General features: G+C 46.3%; 1 protein-coding gene across 1 annotated transcript in view; it reads left to right on the forward strand.

Moving 5' to 3' along the window:
* met (MET proto-oncogene, receptor tyrosine kinase) overlaps nt 1–18,529 on the forward strand; it is a 96,356-nt gene that overhangs the window by 10,218 nt on the left and 67,609 nt on the right. The window contains exon 4 of the mRNA XM_083762396.1: nt 16,938–17,141. Coding sequence (XP_083618522.1) covers nt 16,938–17,141 — 204 coding nt within the window. The remainder of the gene's footprint in view (nt 1–16,937; nt 17,142–18,529) is intronic.

Raw genomic sequence — 18,529 nt, forward strand, 5'->3', positions numbered from 1 at the left:
CGCACGCACGCACACACACACACACACACACACACTCGCACAAAGCCACACACATTGGCAAAATGCTATAATTTTAGGGCATACACGTATCATTATCTTCCCATCCCGACCCGCATCATAAATTTATATGTTTTGCGTATAAAAGTACACGTGTCTGATGAGACCCTGCAGCTGCATGCTCCGTCAAATCCTCTAGCCCCCACCCGCCCGCCCACCCACACACACACACACACACACACACACACACACACACATTGCACACACACACACACACACATCCCTCCTGGCTGGTGTGTGTGTCACTGGGCAGCCATGCCCAGACAGGCTCCTCTACGTGCCAGCAGAGAACTTGGGTCTCAACCCACTGGCAGTCAGTCACTGGTGCCCGCACGGGCACCTGCCGACCAGATGCATTCTCACAGTCACAAACTGCTTCAAAAACAAGTCTTTTTCTTTAGCTAATGGCCCTATATGGAATCATTTCAATAACCTCTAATAACCCTCCATAACTTTTATCAGTTAATATACATTTCACTGCGCAAAAAGCTTGGAATACGGATGTGTATATTACAGGAAACTCTTGTTAATCTTTCCAACAAACTCCCGTAAACTCCCGAATTGTGCCATCACACCTGTATATTACCGTATATTACTGTATTATGCCTGCTAAACTTGAGGTTTACGGGCAAAATACAGTGCCCATAATTGCCTCTTTTCACGCAGTGTTTCCTGTTCTTAATAATCGGCCAAGGTTTAACTGATTAAGTAATTCCTCAATCCAAGCGTACAGTAGGTGAGGTGATTCATATGAAACTATATCCCACAGGACTTTGGTACTTGTTCAGTCACGAACAAAACAACAAGTCCAGTCAATTTTTAACATCCATCCTCCTCCACTTCACCAGCATTATGTCAGTTCAGTCCTGTAGGCAAAGTGCTGGAATTTTCTATTACTTTCTGTCATTTCTGTGGTACATGTCGGTGTTTATTTTCTGTATTCACATAGTTAATCATTAGCAAAGTGGTGCAGTTTCTCATTTCATAAAACACTGTCCTGCTGCTGCCGTCGAGCGAGCGCGCGTGTGTGTATATGTGTGAGTGTGTGTGTGCGTGTGTGTGTGTGTGTGTGTTTGTGTGTGTGTGCGTGTGCGTGTGCGTGTGCGTGTGTGTGTGCGTGTGTGTGTGTGTGTGTATATGTGTGAGCGTGTGTGCGTGTGCGTGTGTGTGTGTGTGTGTGTGCGTGTGTGCGTTGTGTGCACATCTTATCTGACCCACTGAGCTCGTAAAAAGGGGGTTAAAAAACGTCCACGCTTGCAGCCTGTCTTCCAATAACACAAACAGCCCTTCCTTCCCAGATGCTCATCACGGAGCGATGAACATGTAAACTTCCTCGTCTGACACGCATCCACTAATGAGATTACACTCTCCTCTTAATATCTTTGCTGCCTCACAGCGACGCTCCTGATGGGATTTCTTTAAATGCCTTCCTCCTCAGTGCTTCAGACGCACTTTGCCAATAACGCCCGGGGGCCACTCAGTCATGATACACTTGTTCAGTGTCAAATCACGGAGGAGATTCTCTTTGCTGTAGCTTATATGAGTCAGGAGCCCCTGGAGCCATCTTTCTAATCAGGAGAGGAGCATGGCCACTGCCTCCCACTCCTCCATTTCAGCACATGGTGATATCCTGCTTTCCGCTGAGCTGCGCTGCGCTGCGTGGATGCTTATCTGTATCAGCCCCCACACTCTGAATTAAAGGAACAAACACAATCTCCTCCGTTGCCCTCACCTCGACCCCCCCCCCCCCCCCTCCACCTCCCCGGCTCGCACATTCTCATTTCCTTCGGCTGTCGTATACTGTCCGTCGGCTTTGTCATTTAAGTCAGAGTCCAGTGCCCATTCAAAGGATCATAATCGCTAAGTTCACTGGAGCAGCAAAATGCCCCCCCCCCCCGGTTGGCCCAGGCGGTCATGCCTGTAGGGCACAGCACCGGGAAGACAATCTCTGCCAAGTGCTAATTAATAACAAACAACTTTTTTTTGTTTTCTTTAATCAAGGCAAAATGTTAAAGCATGCACAATGCCACTGATTTATTATGATATCATGGTCTTTGACTAAGCCAAATTGCAGCTGATGCCCATAGTGCTTGGTACGCTGCGCAAATCGGAGACCGTGTGGGCTGCTAAAGCCTGTATAGATGATGTCATTTAATCCAGTGTATAGTATTTAGTATGCTCTTGATTTAAACCTACACTGATGAATCTTAACCAACCATTTTCAAAGTACTCAAGCTTTTTTTTTTACCAAGTTTGCAAAACCATGCATCGTGCATCAACACTGCCATGCACAATTCACCCTTGAATGAGCAGACCACTGCTATTATTATCATGGCCTGGGCACAGAGCAGTGTATAATAACCGCATGCAATAACTTGTTTCACCTACGACTGTGGCTCAGGAGGTATAGAGCAGGTCGTCCTTTGATCCATGGGTCGGCGGTTCGAATCCCGGCTCCTCCTGTCTACATGTCGAAGTGTCCTTGGGCAAGACACTGAACCCCAAATTGCTCCCGATGTGCTGGTTGGTATACCTTGCATGGCTTCCGCCGCAATCGGTGTATGAATGTGTGGGTGAATGTAATGTAATGCACAATCTATGTAAAGCCCCTTGGATAAAGGCGCTATATAAATGCACCATTTAACCACGTTCCTATAGCCAGTCGCGGAATTTGAGCCCCATGGTGACTTCTCTAACCCTTAACCTTTGCTTCTAATTATTTGACCAAATGGAAGTGGACACCGAACCACTTCAGAGTATGGCCAGGATTTAGAGTAGGATAACCCCCAACACCCCCCCCCCCCCCCCCATTCCTGGCAACCAGTAATCCCCACACAATGGAAAGCCAAGGATTGTTCCTGGCTGTGTACTCAAGTAATGGAGGGCGACTAGAGAAAGACACCCCCCCCCCCCCCACTCACACACACACATACACACACACACCCGGCACACACACACACACACACACACACACACACACACACACCTCCCAGCGTTCCAGTACCTCCTTGTCCGTACACTTGCATGGCTTTTATCACCCGGCTATACGCTCCCAAACAATGCACCACAAACAGGGTGCGTATCTACTATAGTCCAGTGGTTCTCAAACCTTTTCATGTCAAGGACCCCCACATTTACATTAATTTATTAGCACACAGACCCCAATTTGAAAATGTATGCCAGGGACCCCCGTAAGAGGAGATTTGTACATCTCTAGCAGTGATTCTCAACCATTTTAATTCCCAGGTTGACATGCATTAGGCTACGGAACCCCATTTAATGGCATTTCTATCTCTGGCGCTCCAATGTATATTGTATAATCAATGTTAATTTAACTCTGAGAGTGGTGTACAAATGTTACCAAATGGACCTGTTAGGGTCCATTTGGTTCCAGAGTTACAGACAGACCCATATGGGTCTATTTGGTTCCTAACTATATGTCATTTAGCATGGGGACCTATACTGGAACTCCCTCAAAGAGCCATGGGGTCCCCGGACCCCACTTTGAGAACCCAATGATCTAGACCCCAGGACACTGCCCAGCTTGTCTCTGCTAAGCTTTGGTCTTATCACTTATTCATCAGTCATCCCAGTTTGAATCATATTATGCAGGGGAAAGACAAGCTCCCACCTGAGGGTGCTGACTCTTGACTGAGTAGCATTTCTGGGAATTTAACGGTCATAGACCTTTATTTGGTCAGCGCATCGCTCTGTGCCAACACCGCCTTGATTGGATTGAGACAAAGGAGAGAGAGTGAAAATGCTTTCCCAACAACATCCGGAGGTTATTTTCGTTTTTTATAAGAAGCCGGAATTAGCCGTTGTCATGTATACAAACTGAAGAAATTATTAGTTTTTGTTATTTTGGAGAAAAATAAATGCTAACAGACTCCCATGTTTCCATGTGATGCATGAAACCAGTGTTATTACGAGTTTGCATGGCACACACCATGGAACATGGAACATTGCTTAAAAAGTAAAATTGCGGAACCGAAAAGCCTGCATTGTGAACTCAAAACATCTTCTGTCCGGCGCATTAACAATTCTGGCTCCAGGCCTGAAGGGTTTGGGAGCATATAAAGCAGGCAGATGTAGTTAAAACATGCATTATTCTGGCACGATCTTTATGTGTGTGTGTGTGTGTGTGTGCGTGTGCGTGTGCGTGTGCGTGTGCGTGTGCGTGTGCGTGTGTGTGTGTGTGTGTGTGTGTGTGTGTGTGTGTGTGTGTGACATACATATGCACGTGTGTGAGAGAGAGAGAGAGAGAGAGAGAGGGAGACAGAGAGAAACACTGTGAGGAGAGATGCCAACTTCCAGGATTTCTATGTGTGTGAAAAAGTAGTACAATGATACATTGTTGCGCCTATATAGCGTCCATCTCTCTGTGGGTTAAAACAGCCTTTTAAACACAAATGGCCGCCACCTGCAAGCCCTCACGAAAACACTTTGAAATACATGGCAGTAGAAATAGATTCTGTCGCATGTGTTTTAAGAGTGAAGCCTTAGTCTGAACATTTTGGATGAGGTTTTGGAAGACCACCATGTTTCTGTAGAAAACTTTTAACCATCTCTCTCTATATATAACTGTATGTTTTGGTCCTGGTCTGTTTCTGTGCATGGACTTGGAGTTGCATTTTTCGTTCTTTTTTTCCTCCTTTTTACATGTGTGACACTTGCTGAAAACAGTGAAATACAAAAAGCGATGCGGGTAAGCAATAAAAATGAGCGATCTCTGTGAAGACTTTCCCCCCTTCCTTGCACTGCTGTGTTCCAGACTGCCAGGCGATGTTCTTCGTCGTGCGTTCACTCCTTCTCTGTCATTTACTCTCTCTCTCTCTCTCTCTCTCTCTCTCTCTCTCTCTCTCTCTCTCTCTCTTATTGGCACTCTCCACTTCATTTCCAAGGGCCCCACAGGTTGAATAAAAAAATGAACGTTTAAAAATAACAAAGTCGCTCCATGTGGATCACAGGATCCACATGGGAGCAGCATGGTCCCGATGTGGATCTCGGGACGGATACATTTGACCAGCCTGTGACGTCAGTCGTCCAAATTCGACCATGGTTTCAGCCCTGTAAGAGTTTCAGCCCTGTCAGATCATGGTTTCAGCCCTGTCAGATCATGGTTTCAGCCCTGTAAGAGTTTCAGCCCTGTCAGAGCCCCTTTGACTTGAATCGAAAATGAAGAAGAATATTTGTCACGACTTTTACGAGTGGTACAAGAAGCAAACTAAAATGTTGTGCTGTCCACGCAAAGTACTATGCTACAACAATAACAATAATAATAGTACAAAATTAAGATAATCCACATCAGTATAGCATAATAAGGACAACCTGTTGTAGCCACTAATAGACACTAACTATTACTTCCATAGAAGTAGTAAAGTAAAATATTTCAAAAAGTATAAAATATGTGGAATATTCCTTGTGGCTTACTGGCATTTTGTATAAGCCATTTGGAGCTTGTCTTTGAACATCCACAATGTTAAATAATAGGGGGCTGGGTGTGGAGGAAATTGTCTGAGATGTTGCCATTGCAATTGAATAGACATTTTCACTAATTGGTAATTGGTGCTGGATGTTTTTTTCCTGTACGTACACCTCTCCCACTGCTACTGTATCCATGAAAAACACATTCTGTGTTTACAATACATTCACAGTTTGTTTGTTTTTTAGGTGGCTAGTACTATAGCCCTGGGAGGACCAGAGGCTTGTCATTTCAGGCCTTGTCGTCGATGATGAAGTCAGAGCCCAAGAATTGTTTATCCGTCTTTGGAAATATTTAGGGACATTATAGAGTTGTTGTTTTACAACATGCTTATTATTTCATTCTGTTGTATAACATTCGAGAGCGTATTGTGTGAGCGGCACTAATGCAGGACAGATGCGGGGATAAAATCCATGAAGGGCCACTTTGGCTGCTATGTGTATACCGTGGGCTGCAACTCAAGAGGAGAGGAGAGAAGGCCTATATTGTTCAGGCCTGGTGTTCACCTTTCCACTGATAAGCTCAACTCTGGACCTCATTGCTGAGAACACAGAGTGAAACACAGAACATGGCACTACTTACAACCCCAGGTTATCTGGCTGCGCTTCAGTCAACTGCCAGTTGGACCTTGCTGCAGCTCTCCAACCCGCTGATTCCATACCTGGCCGGACTCGCATTACACTAAAGCGCTGCATCAGTGTTTCATTACTTATTCAATCTGTCTTCTTGCTACGAAGAACCACCTCTCAAAAATCCTCTCAGAAATTAGAACCAGAGAGAGAGAGAGAGGGAGAGACAGACAGTCCTGGCCCATAAAGGCACCATGCTCTGCATGGTAGCGCGATAGCCCCGAGGAGATGTTTTCAACCTTTTTTCTCTTTTTTTTTTCTTCCACGCACCGTGAAGTCTTCACTGTGAAGATTCTGCCAAGTGTCTGCGCCGCATGGATGGAACTGATTATTCCAGACTGCTAAGAAGTAGGAATTTTCGTAGAAAACAGGTTTTTGGCAGAATAACTCATGGAACACGTCGGTTTAGATCTTTTTTAACCCTTTTAGACCTGACGTCGAAATTTTTAAAATATATTTTTTTCTGAAAAACCTCATGTTTCTATATCAGTGGTTCTCAATATTTCATGTCAAGGACCCCAAAAATTATATTTAATATGCCGCCGACCCCATCTGAAAATATGTTGTTCCAAGGGACCTCTCCAGAAGCAAAGAATTTAGTTAAAAACTGAAACTCTGCAAGAATATTCAAAGATTTGAGGCACATTTTCACGATAATTTTTTTTTAGCAGACCTACAAGTTCATAGCGTGGCATTCGGTGCCGCGCTGTGAGCTTGTAGATCTGCTATTTTTCAATAGCTAAATTATAATATAATGTTTAAAACACCAAAAGGGGTTCCCGCCCAAAATGCGTTAAGAGTTCACGGTCCCTTAGTAGCGACGGCATTATGTATTCCCCCACCGAATTGAATCCAACCTCTGCCTCGTTCAGCGTAAACGAGCCAATTAGCGATGAAGTTCTTTGTGAAGTGTCTCTAGCGGTGCATGGCAGAACGGCCGCCCCACCACCACCCCCCCCCCCCCCCCCCCGGGCCACCCCCCCCACTCCCTTATCTAATCAATAGGGGGGTTCCACCGCTAATGATAAAAATGGAACACGAGTTTAAATGATGATTGGTCACGGTGTTTGCCAGTCGCCATCATGCAAACATTTTCATGTGTTTTTCTCTAATTAACAGCACATGTAAGTAAGGCTATAGCAGCAGCTGCCGCGTTTTTAAAAACGCTTGATGGTCGTACTCCTACTGTCACTTAAAAGATGGATCCCGACACATTTTTGGCATTGGAGAATGTTTTGTCTTTTCTATATTTAGTGGCCAAAGACTGGAAAACAATACTAGTGTTATGATGTTTTTAACGCCCTGAAAATGACCTGATGTCATAATAACACATTTAATACTGTCACAATATACATCTACTGCTAATTCGGCCCCTTTTTGAAAAGGCTTGGATTGGAATTTCCATAGTAGTTGCATAATATTTATTATGCAACTACTATGCATATATAAGCTATTAAGCTTATGCATATTTCGAAGAATGGCATTAGCTGGAAGTGGGCATAGTTGCACTGCAGACGGCACACAGTAATATTGTCATTGATGTGGTTGCATAATAATGATGACTAAAACAAATCGCTTGGGAAATGGAATGTATTCAAATGTATGAATGAATGTAAGCGCTTAGTTTGAGTAAGCACGTAGTGCATAGAAAAGCGCTATAGAACTGCAATCCATTATTATTATTATTATTCAGGAATCTTCTGAAACATCTCCAAGTATGGGTGACGTTTGTTGTCAACAGCTCGGCCCTTATGTGTATCTGTAAATATGAGACTGTGTTAAACCACGAAGCAATCTGTCTGAGGCCTTTTGATCTGTAAGCTGCGACAGTAGCCGAATCTGTTGGCCAGACTGAGAAGTGCAATTTACAGTACAGTACAGTGCTGGAATTCTCATTTAAGCAATGTGGCATCACCATTTCAGAGGATGTGAATGAATCACCAATCTCCGTTAGCAAAAGCAGAAATGCAGTCTCGTTGGCCCCCAAAACACTGCTCGGCATTAGCCTACATGTTGCCATCCCTCATTTTTGGAGGCACATTAACTCAAAGTCTGCAAAAGTACAAGCAACGAAAGAAAAACACTGACGCATAAGTCTCTGTGCCAAGTGCAATGAGCAGTAGCCCTGATGACAAGTCACTCTTTAGCTGAGTTTTGGATAAAAGATGATATTTTTGTTCTCCCGTGTGAGCAAAATGAGATGTGCGGGCGGTTGTCTCATCAGTCACTCAGCCAGCTTTCATATAGCTAATGTGATTTAGCGGCACTGGGCTCCCCGGGAGACGCAGGAGGAGATGCATTGTTCCTCTGCAGCAGAGGAGGCCCCAGAGGGCCACAAAACCCCTGTGTGATGACAGATCACTTTAGCTCTTCAAGTGAACCACATATAGTGCTGTGTTGCCTCTAGGAGCGTTGGTGTGTGTGTGTGTGTGTGTGTGTGTGTGTGTGTGCGCGCGTGCGCGTGCGTGTGTGTGCGTGCGCGTGTGCACAATGCACATGCAAGGGTGTGAAGGAAAGAGAGCACAGCGGCTGGAGGGGCTAAAAAGAAGAATTGTGGGATACAGGGCAACAGAAGGAAGATGAAACGACGGGGGGCGCGGAGGGGCGGGCGGGGATGAGTGAACACATTTCAACGGAGGAGGAGAAGGAGGAAGAACACCGGAGGAGAGGGGGTGAGGAGGGGGTGGAAGCGGACCCCCCCTCCCCGAACAGAGCTATAGGGGGCCTCTCTCCGTGTAACAGGTGCTCCATAGATGCCTTCACTTGTGAGCGGACACAGTGGCGGGAAGGGAAGGACAGGACAGGGGCGGATATTGTTCTGCAGCCCTGGATGGAGGGAGGCCTGTGGAACCTGTTTATGTGTTTATGTGTGAGGCTGTTCTCTGGGCCGTGCCCCGGGTTCACCTCACGGAGGCCCACCGGATCAGAAACTAAGCCTCCTCCTCTCTCTCTCTCTCTCTCTCTCTCTCGGGCATCCCGTGAGCCAAGTAGTGCACGCATGCAGGAAGTGCCAGGTCCCTAATCCGCACTCGTTGTCAGCTTCTCTCCAACTATGTTAACCGTCCTCCCCAACGCAGTGACACGTCACGCATGCACGCACGCACATGACGCACATGCACGCCACACACATATATGCGTGTGTTGTCCGACACATTTCACACGTGCGTACATATAAGCAAGCATAAAGCCATGCCCAGAGATGCATACACTGAAGAACTGAACATGTACCCCCTCCCCCTCACACACACACACAAACACACACACACACACACACACACACACACACAGCCACGGGGAGTCAGGTTGCACCAAAACGTACCAAAACAATAACCCTGACACACTCACAGGGCCATGTGCACCACACCACGGCATTCCACTGCATTTTGCTTTCCGTAAAGACGCATTTCCACACACCCCCAGACAACCCAATCGCTCGGCTGTCTGTCCGGGGTGCCACACAGTTGCCCCGGGCAACTGGGGGGGTCAAAGGGCTGTTATTCTAGTGAAAGTTCCAAGCGACTGTGTGTGTGTTTGTGTGCGTGTGCACAGGTCCAGATCTGTGTAGTGACTGTGTGTGTGTGTGTGTGTGTGTGTGTGTGTGTGTGTGTGTGTGCACAGATCCAGATCTGCGTAGTGACTGTGTGTGCGTGTGTGTGTGTGTGTGTGTGTGCGTGTGCACAGGTCCAGATCGGTGTATTTTTTAAACGGAGCGAACGTGTCATTATCTTCTGAGCATGCACGACGGCGAGTCTCGGTGTATTTTTGTTTGTTAGTGTAACCGATGGTCAGGGAGGTCATAACCTCAAGTCCAGCGCATGCTGCCCTAGGCTAGCTATAGGCCTGTAATGAACCTCAAGTCCAGCACATGCTGCCCTAGGCTAGCTATAGGCCTGTAATGAACCTCAAGTCCAGCACATGCTGCCCTAGGCTAGCTAGGCCTGTAATGAACCTCAAGTCCAGCGCATGCTGCCCTAGGCTAGCTATAGGCCTGTAATGAAACTCAAGTCCAGCGCATGCTGCCCTAGGCTAGCTAGGCCTGTAATGAACTTGCAACCAGCTGCTGCACAACAGCAGTTCAATATACGCCGTCCGAGAGTTCGATTCATGTTGCACGTGTACACTCCTATAGCCTCCGTCCGTATATGCACATGCAGTATTCATTTAAAGTGCACGTTGGGTTGGACAAAGCCGTGTGAGCCTGCCGCAGGGCGCTAAAAACCATGTTGTTTATAGTAGCGTCTTTGTCCCCTGAGCATCAGCAGCCCTGGCGGTATTTGTACCGTATGTGTGTGTGTGATGTATTCCCATGCTTTTGTTCTTGCTTAAATGTAAGTCTGCTAAATGCCTAAATTGTATATTGTAAATTGTGCGTCAGGGAGAGTGTTATCGTGTGCTTTGGATGCACATTATGGTACAGTATGCCAGTGATCTTTTCATAATAAGCTAATTAAATATGTAGTGTCCGGTCCTTGTCCTCTGGGCATCAACAACATACTGTATTCTCCTTTCATGGATATCCAAAACGGTTCTCGTCTCACACGTTTGCACGTTTCCATGTCTTGCTCTGTCTGTGAGCAACTGACAGTGGTGGAAAGTTGCTCTGTCTGTGAGCAACTGACAGTGGTGGAAAGTAACTAAATACATCTACTTAAGTACTGTACTTACGGACATCTTTGAGGTATTTGTACTTTACTTGAGTATTTCCCTCAACTATACATTTATTTGAATGTAACTTTAGTTTCTAGTTACTTTGTAGATGTTCAATAATATTATAGTTACAAAACATACATTAACCACTTCAGCCCTTTGTACATTTTGGCCATTTGAAAATAGCCGATCTACAAGCTCACAATGCGTCGCCATGCAACACATTGTGAACTTGTAGATCTGCTATTTTCAAACGATTGGTATACATTACATTTCATACATTACAAAAATTTGAAATTAGACATTCTTGCACAACTTTTGTATTCTTTACTCAGGTACATTTTGAATTCCAGACTTCTTACTCGTAACGAAGCATTTCTATATTGCAGCATTGATACTTTTACTGAACCCCTTTTGGTGTTTTAAGCATTATGTTATACTTTAGCTATTGAAAAATAGCAGATCTACAAGCTCATAGCGCGGCACCGAGTGGCGCGCTACGAGCTTGTAGGTCTGCTATTTTTGAAAATTCGTGAAAATGTGGCGTAAATCTTTCAATATATAATATATATTCTTTCAGAGCGAACGTTTTTAACTCAAATCTTTGCTCAGGTCAAAATGGATTAAGTAAAACAATTGAGTACTTTTTCCACCACTGGTGGTAACTGAGCCCCAGTTTATAAGCCAGGCAGGCATTACTATGTCTGCTCCAACGGGGGCCCTGCCTGCCTGAAGGGGGGTCTGCTCCAACGGGGGCCTGAAGGGGGGGTCACGGCGAGAGTATGAAAAGCGACATTAGGCTCACGGAGGATCCTCTTTCACACCCCTCTTGACTTTGCCAAGGGAACGCCACGGGGCGCGGCACTCTGCAACACCGGAGCGCTGCTGGAGAAACCCTATCGGTGGCCCGTTGTGTCGGGGACAATGACTCCTGGTTAAGTGTGGGGCAAAAGGTGTTCGGTGTCTCACCTATCCGCCCCGCGGCCTCGCTTTTACGGCCGAAAAACACATTGGAGAAAAAAAAGGGTGCTGGGAGAGATGTAGAACATCAGGAGCACTTGCCGACGACCATAAATCTTCCAAAAAGATTGTTTACCTTAAACCAGAGTAATCTAGTAAGAGAGTAATGACACTCCCGTTGACTCTCATTGTAACAATGGAATGCGGAAGTGCTCTTTCTATCTCAATGGAATAGTTCCAGCCATAGGAGCAATGTTTGGAACTATCGCTATCACTCAATTACTACATTACTCTGCCTTAAACGTAAGAGTGAAGTTTAACTGATTTTTTTCTTTTTTAGAAAGGGATTATGGATTTAAAGTTGTTATTAGAGATTCGTAGTGTCTGAATTAATAAATACGTTGCCTCTGATGTTGGAACATTGTATGTTTTATTTTGATGGAGGAACTGGAGTGTCATTCTATGGTTGCACTTGTTGCAAGTCAAGTCACACCGGGGAAGAGCGTCGGCTAATATAACTGGAAATGAAGAATTCCTCCTTTCGCCATGCTTTAACAATCTGTCCTGAGTGGAGAGCTTGCCTCCGTGGCAGCGTGTGACGTTCTCTGACTCCTTGCCAAGGGAAAGCCAAGGATAATAAGCGGCAGGGCTTCAAACGAAGCCTGTCAAAACAGCCCTTTCGACCGTCCAATTTCGTTCCCTTGATCCTCAGAAATACCTTCGCTGGAGCACCGAGGAATGCCCCCTCACTCAAGTCCTCTTCTCTCTCTCCGCGTCCAATCGGCCATCGCTCCAGTCTTTACAATACAAACACACACCCCTGAAAAACCCTGATTGTTTTCTCTAAAAATAATTATCCCCACGCCGCCGTAGCTGCGTCGTGGACGTCGTAATCTGTGCAGTGTCTTGTGGCGATGACGTCTCTATCTCTCTCGGAGCTGTGAGAGAGGCCCATGCGTTTGGCGGATTCCCATGCTTTTCATATGTGCTTGGCTGAGCCGAGCGTGCAGACGGAGGGAGTTATGATGGATCTGATTTGGCCCACGGATCCTGGACAGAAGTAGACAATGTAGACGTAGACACATGGCGGAGAGTGAAACGTGTACACGCACGCATGCACAGACTCAGGCATGCACACACGCACGTTGCACGCACGCACGCACGATGACAGTATGACACACCTCAAAGACCGCCTGTCCATCATTTGCAGGACGGGGTCGTCGGGGTGCACTCTTTCGGCCCCCTCCAGCTCTCTCTCTCTCGCTCCCTCACATCTTTATCTCTTCTTCTCTCTAATCATACACTTTTACATTTTTGATCCAGGTCCAAATACACCTCAGACAGAAGCTCTCTGTATCCGGTTTGCGCCAATACTTCCCTTAAGCCCCCTCGCCATGCAAATTCTCTCTCGTTCTCTCTCAATTTTCAATTTTCAATTTCAAAAGGCTTTATTGGCATGATAAATATGTTCTACATTGTGCACACAGAGACAACTCTGCGCACACAGAGACGACAACAAACATCCCAACAATAATGAACAACAAGCAATACTGTAACAGCAACTTAATGACCCTGTTCAGACAGATATACTGTACCTGTCTCTTCTGTCCACTGGCTGTCCCTCAGTTGATGACAACTCCACACGTATTTTGCTGCCAAAACTGTGCATTTGGACTCTCTCTCTCTGTCTCTCTCTCTCTCAATTCAATTCAATTCAAAGGGCTTTATTGGCATGAGAAAACGTATGTTTACATTGCCAAAGCAGAAAGAACAATACAACAATACAGCAATACAATCAAAACAAAAATGATGTACATTTGAAAGTCAGAATCTTCAATAGATCAAATTCTTTGTACCAAGGTCACTCGATGCAGGTATAGTGCAGGAATATACACACACACACACAGACACACACAGACACACACACACACACACACACACACACACACACACACACACACACACACACACACACACACACACACACACACAGAGAGAGAGAGACACCTATACTTTTCCAACTCTGAAACGTCCAGAGCAAATAGGTTCAGGAGTGACACATGAGCTGGCTGTACCACGTTACAGCTGTGCACTTGGCGTCTAAACTCTCAACTTTCACTGGGGTTCCAGATCTCTGGTGTTTGCCTTGGGTTAACAGCGCGCTGGTGTCTCTCTCTCTCTCTCTCTCTCTCTCTATCGATAGCCACTGTCACTCAGCCTTGGAGCAATCTAATCTAAGCTGCAAAGTGTCTGAGCTTTGAAGTGCCGCCGCTAATAATTGTCAACTGGCCAGGTGTCCCCCTGGCTGGCTCTCCTCCTCCCTTTTGTGCAGTCCTGTTATGTTGGTTTGTGTTCTGCAACGATACTGGACCCAAAAAAAAAATGTCAACCCTCTCATCTGATTTATTACTCCTCCATTGTTCTTGTCAACTTCAAAGCTCGCCTTACTGCCCGAGCGCTGAAAACCACGCAGCGACTTGGACTCGGATCACAAACACGATACCCAGAGCCGCTTTTAGGTGATGGCAGAAAGATGGGCTGTTTTGGAATTAAATAATAAAACTCACACCCAGCGCCAGCGGGGAAGTGTTTGCAGGGCGAGACGGACGATCGGAACAATACGGGATATGAAAACGAAGACCTTACACACTTCCTCTCTTCCAATATTTTGTACAGCGAAGGCGAAATTCCTTTCCTCGAGCAATGAACAGATGCTTATCAAAATAATACCCATAATACCAAAGTTGACATGCTGTATACATTTGTGTAATGAATATTGACGTTTATCCTCAAAGGAACCAGGCCACAATAATCTTATACATGTGACTAATATTCTTTCCTTTTGCTCTTCCTCATGGACCTGCTGTACTTGTGGATTACACCATTTTGCACATAATCCCTGCATGCACGACGTGTTTCGTTTTTTTTCCTTCCTAGCACCTGAACTAATGTTGATAAGTAGGCCTATATCGTGCACAGTTCACATCTGCCGCCATGCTCACGCACCTTTTATATCTTATCTCCTGTACCGTGTAAAGATGTCAATTTTGGTGGTTTTTTTATTTAGTTTTTCTTGTTTGATCTCCTTGAACCCATTCTGACCGGGCACCCATTTTGGTGTCGGCATCACGTTATGCTTTAGCTATTTAAAAATAGCAGATCTACAAGCTCATATCGCGCCACCGAGTGGCGCGTTATGAGCTTGTAGGTCTGCTATTTTTTGAAAAATCGAAGAACAACTGACATTTTTTAGAATCTGATCTCAGGTCAGAATGGGTTCATCAGACCAGTGTGTGTCCAGTGGAAACCTCGTATAAATCTGATCTCATGGTCAGAATGGGTTAACCCCCCCCCCCCCCTCCTCTTCTTCTTCTTCTTTCCTTTCTTTCTTCTATGTCAAATAACGATGCACAAAGACGAACTTCACCCACCTCCGTACTCCTGTAAACATGTAGGCCGTGAATTATACTTCTATAAACCTGTGGGCCGTGATGTGACAATAAAGCCGATGCTGACTCAGATCTGTCCTCCTGTTCATCAGAATCGGCCACTGTATAGAGAGACCCACTCCATCTCTCTCGGGCTGCCCGTAAAGGCGAGGTCAGCAGCCATTACAGTTAGGAAAACATCAGTGGTCTTGGTCCTGGTCAAGCGTACGGGTCAAGGACCTTAGGGGCTCAATGAGCCCCCCCCCCCCCACCCAGCGCCCGCTGGGTCATCAATAATTAATGGAACCCGAGGCTGGAACAGCAGGCCGTGACTAAATACACAACACTGAAACGGAGAGGGGTCAAAGCTGGGTAGGAGCTGTGTGTGTGTGTGTTCGTTGTGTGTGTGTGTGTGTGTGTGTGCGCATGCATTTGTGCTTGTAGTGGGGGACAGTAAAAAAAAACTCAATTTTCTTGAGTACTGTTTTTCACTCACTCCACTACATTTCAAAGACACATATTGAATTTTTGACTCCACTTAATTTCTAGGAACCACTTAAGGCAAATCTACAAACTCAAAAGGTGTTGCACTGTGACACACTGTGAGGTTGTAGATCTGCTAGTTTGACTGCTTTTGGAAATCTTTGAAAATGTCTGAAAAGTTTGTCTTGAATTCAATACAGCGATATCTGTATTTTTTTTAAAGCATGTACTTTTGAATTACTTTAAAAGCAAGTCTTGTGTACATTCTTTATCTCAAGCACACTTGTAGTAGTTGAGTAATACTTGACCAGGAGTATACTTGGACTAAAGTACTGAGGTTGAGTACTTCGTCCACCACTGTGTGTGCGTGCGTGCGTGCGTGCGTGCGTACTGTTGATCTCAAAGGTCTGATCCTGAGCAGCACAGCTTGGTCCAGATTCTAGAGTTTCACTGTAACGCTCCATGAGCCCCAGACACAACAACCTGTGCAAGCCAGCGGTCTCATAATTACAGTAGTTACGGTGAGAAAGCCAAAGAAACCATGATTCTAAAACTAAAACCAAACAAAAGAAAAGAGTAGGACAGGGGGGGGGGGGGGGGGCAAAGCCAATAGAGAAAACAGTGGGTCATATACTCCCTCCCTCCCCGCCGAACGACAGTGATATGAAACATACTCTGCATGTATACAGTTTGACTTCAATTATATTAAGGACAAAAGTGGAAGGGTGGGTTTGTGTAAGTCAAAGCACTGCCAATGTACTGTAGACAGTGTTCCTCCTCACTGGTTCCCATGGATTCCTGCTGTCTGCGAGGCTGTCCATTCCAATGCCTGTACGGACCAGAGCAGACCAGACCATGCTCACTGAGCCCCTCCATTAGGAGCAGCCTCTTAACGCTGCTCTCAGGGGACGTAGATATGAAACCCGTGTGATATCTTGGGGGGGGGGGGCGGCTGTGGCTCAGGGGGTAGAGCAGGTCGTCCAACGATGCGTGGGTCGGAGGTTTGAATCCCCGCTCCTCCTTGGGCAAGACACTGAACCCTACGTTGCCTCCAATGAGTCGGTCGGTGTGAGCTCGCCACCATTGGTGTGTGAATGTGGGAAGTGAGGACACTGGCGTCGACTGTTCGCCGCTTCACCTCCCAATGTATGAATGAGTGAACCGTTGTAAAGCGCTTTGAGCAACTTGGAAAAGCTCTATAAAAATCCTCATCTCTCTACCCTGTCTGCTCTCTCTCTCTCCGCACAGAGTTCCTCGGACGACTGCGGCCTGCACGAGGGCACGCGCGAGGGCAAGGAGGGCGAGTACCGCCTGGAGGTGACCCAGTTCGTCCAGAGGCTGGAGTACTGGCACAAGGAGCTGAGCAACACCCTGGTCACCTCCATCAGCGTGGCGCCGGTGAGCGGACGCACCGTGGCCTACCTGGGCACCGCCGACGGACGGCACATCCAGGTCAGTGTCCGGAGGCTTCGGCCGGGTTTTCATTTCTGGCTTTCACGTGGCAGCCACAGGGGGCAGCCACAGGGGGCACCCCTTACCTCATGGGAGTTTTGAGGGAGCAATTGTAATTGGCCGCCACTGCGTGAAAAGAGGAGTTAACGGGCAATTACGGGATCTGTATTTTGCCCGTAAACCTCAAGTTTAGCAGCATATACATGCAATATACGGTAATATACAGGTGTGATGGTACAATTCGGGAGTTTACGGGAGTTTGTTGGAAAGTTTAACGGGAGTTTCCTGTAATATACACCGTATTCCAAGCTTTTTGCGCAGTGCGCTGAGAAGTGAGGACGCGATGTGATTGGCCGGAATGTGGTGATGAATGATGATGTATGATGATGATGATAAGATGTGTCGTGTGATTTTTCTTTTAGTGATTGTGTTGCTTAGAAGGTTGGTTGGTTGTTTGGTTGGTTGGTTGGTTGGTTGATTGATTGAGATCAGATAATACAAATAATTGAAGTCCATAGCAAATGTTCCTTCAAAAAACATCATCTCTTAATTGCTGCTTGTCAGAGTTCAACAAATAAACCATAACCAAATACAATCCTGCGTAGCAAATGTTCCTTAGCAGAGATCTTGTCAGACAGAACTGAACAACTGAACAACAGAACTTGTCAGAGTAAAGATTCAACAACATATTCTGTGAATGTTTGTGGTAAACAGGCTTTCCCTAAAAAAGGCTGACAGGATCCCATGAGGCACCTTCATTTGCATGGGGAAATATCTGCAGTTAGGCATGAACAGACGGAGCCCCTCTAAACCCTGCTTGCGGCCCACCGCGGTCTCCCTCACTCGCTGCGTATGGAAATGGGTGCAGGATGTTGGTTAGGTGAGCGGTGCGGTGGAAATGCCATTACGCAGATAGGAGAAGGCTCGGTCACAGGTGCTCCCTGACATGGGGGGAGGGAGGGAGGGAGGGTGGGGGGCTGTAGGGGCTGTGCATGTTTGCACAATCTCCCACCTTTGAACCCCCAACTCAGCAAAGAACCCACAGTGTTCCGCTCTGCTGTCTGGGTAAACAGGCTTGCTTTTGCCTATCAATGTACGCGCCCGTCTACGGCCTCCAACCTTCCCCTGCTGTATGTTGGTACATAATATGCACCTTAAAGCCACCCCGATAATGGTCCAACACAGCTGGCGTTTTCATCAGGGAGGATTATGGTCCTGGAGATTGCTTTTAGTCAAGGTGGGGCAGCGGTGGTGGTGGTATAGGGGGGCCTCTTCCCCCCCAACCGTGGGCCCCTTTTCACAGAACAAGCATTTCTCTTGGATTTTCATCGTAAATATTGAATGCTATTTCAGGCTTTCGGGCTGCTGTCTATTGTGGGAATGGAAGC

This window comes from Protomyctophum parallelum (assembly GCF_964188405.1).
Source record: "Protomyctophum parallelum genome assembly, chromosome: 4".
NCBI lineage: Eukaryota > Metazoa > Chordata > Actinopteri > Myctophiformes > Myctophidae > Protomyctophum > Protomyctophum parallelum.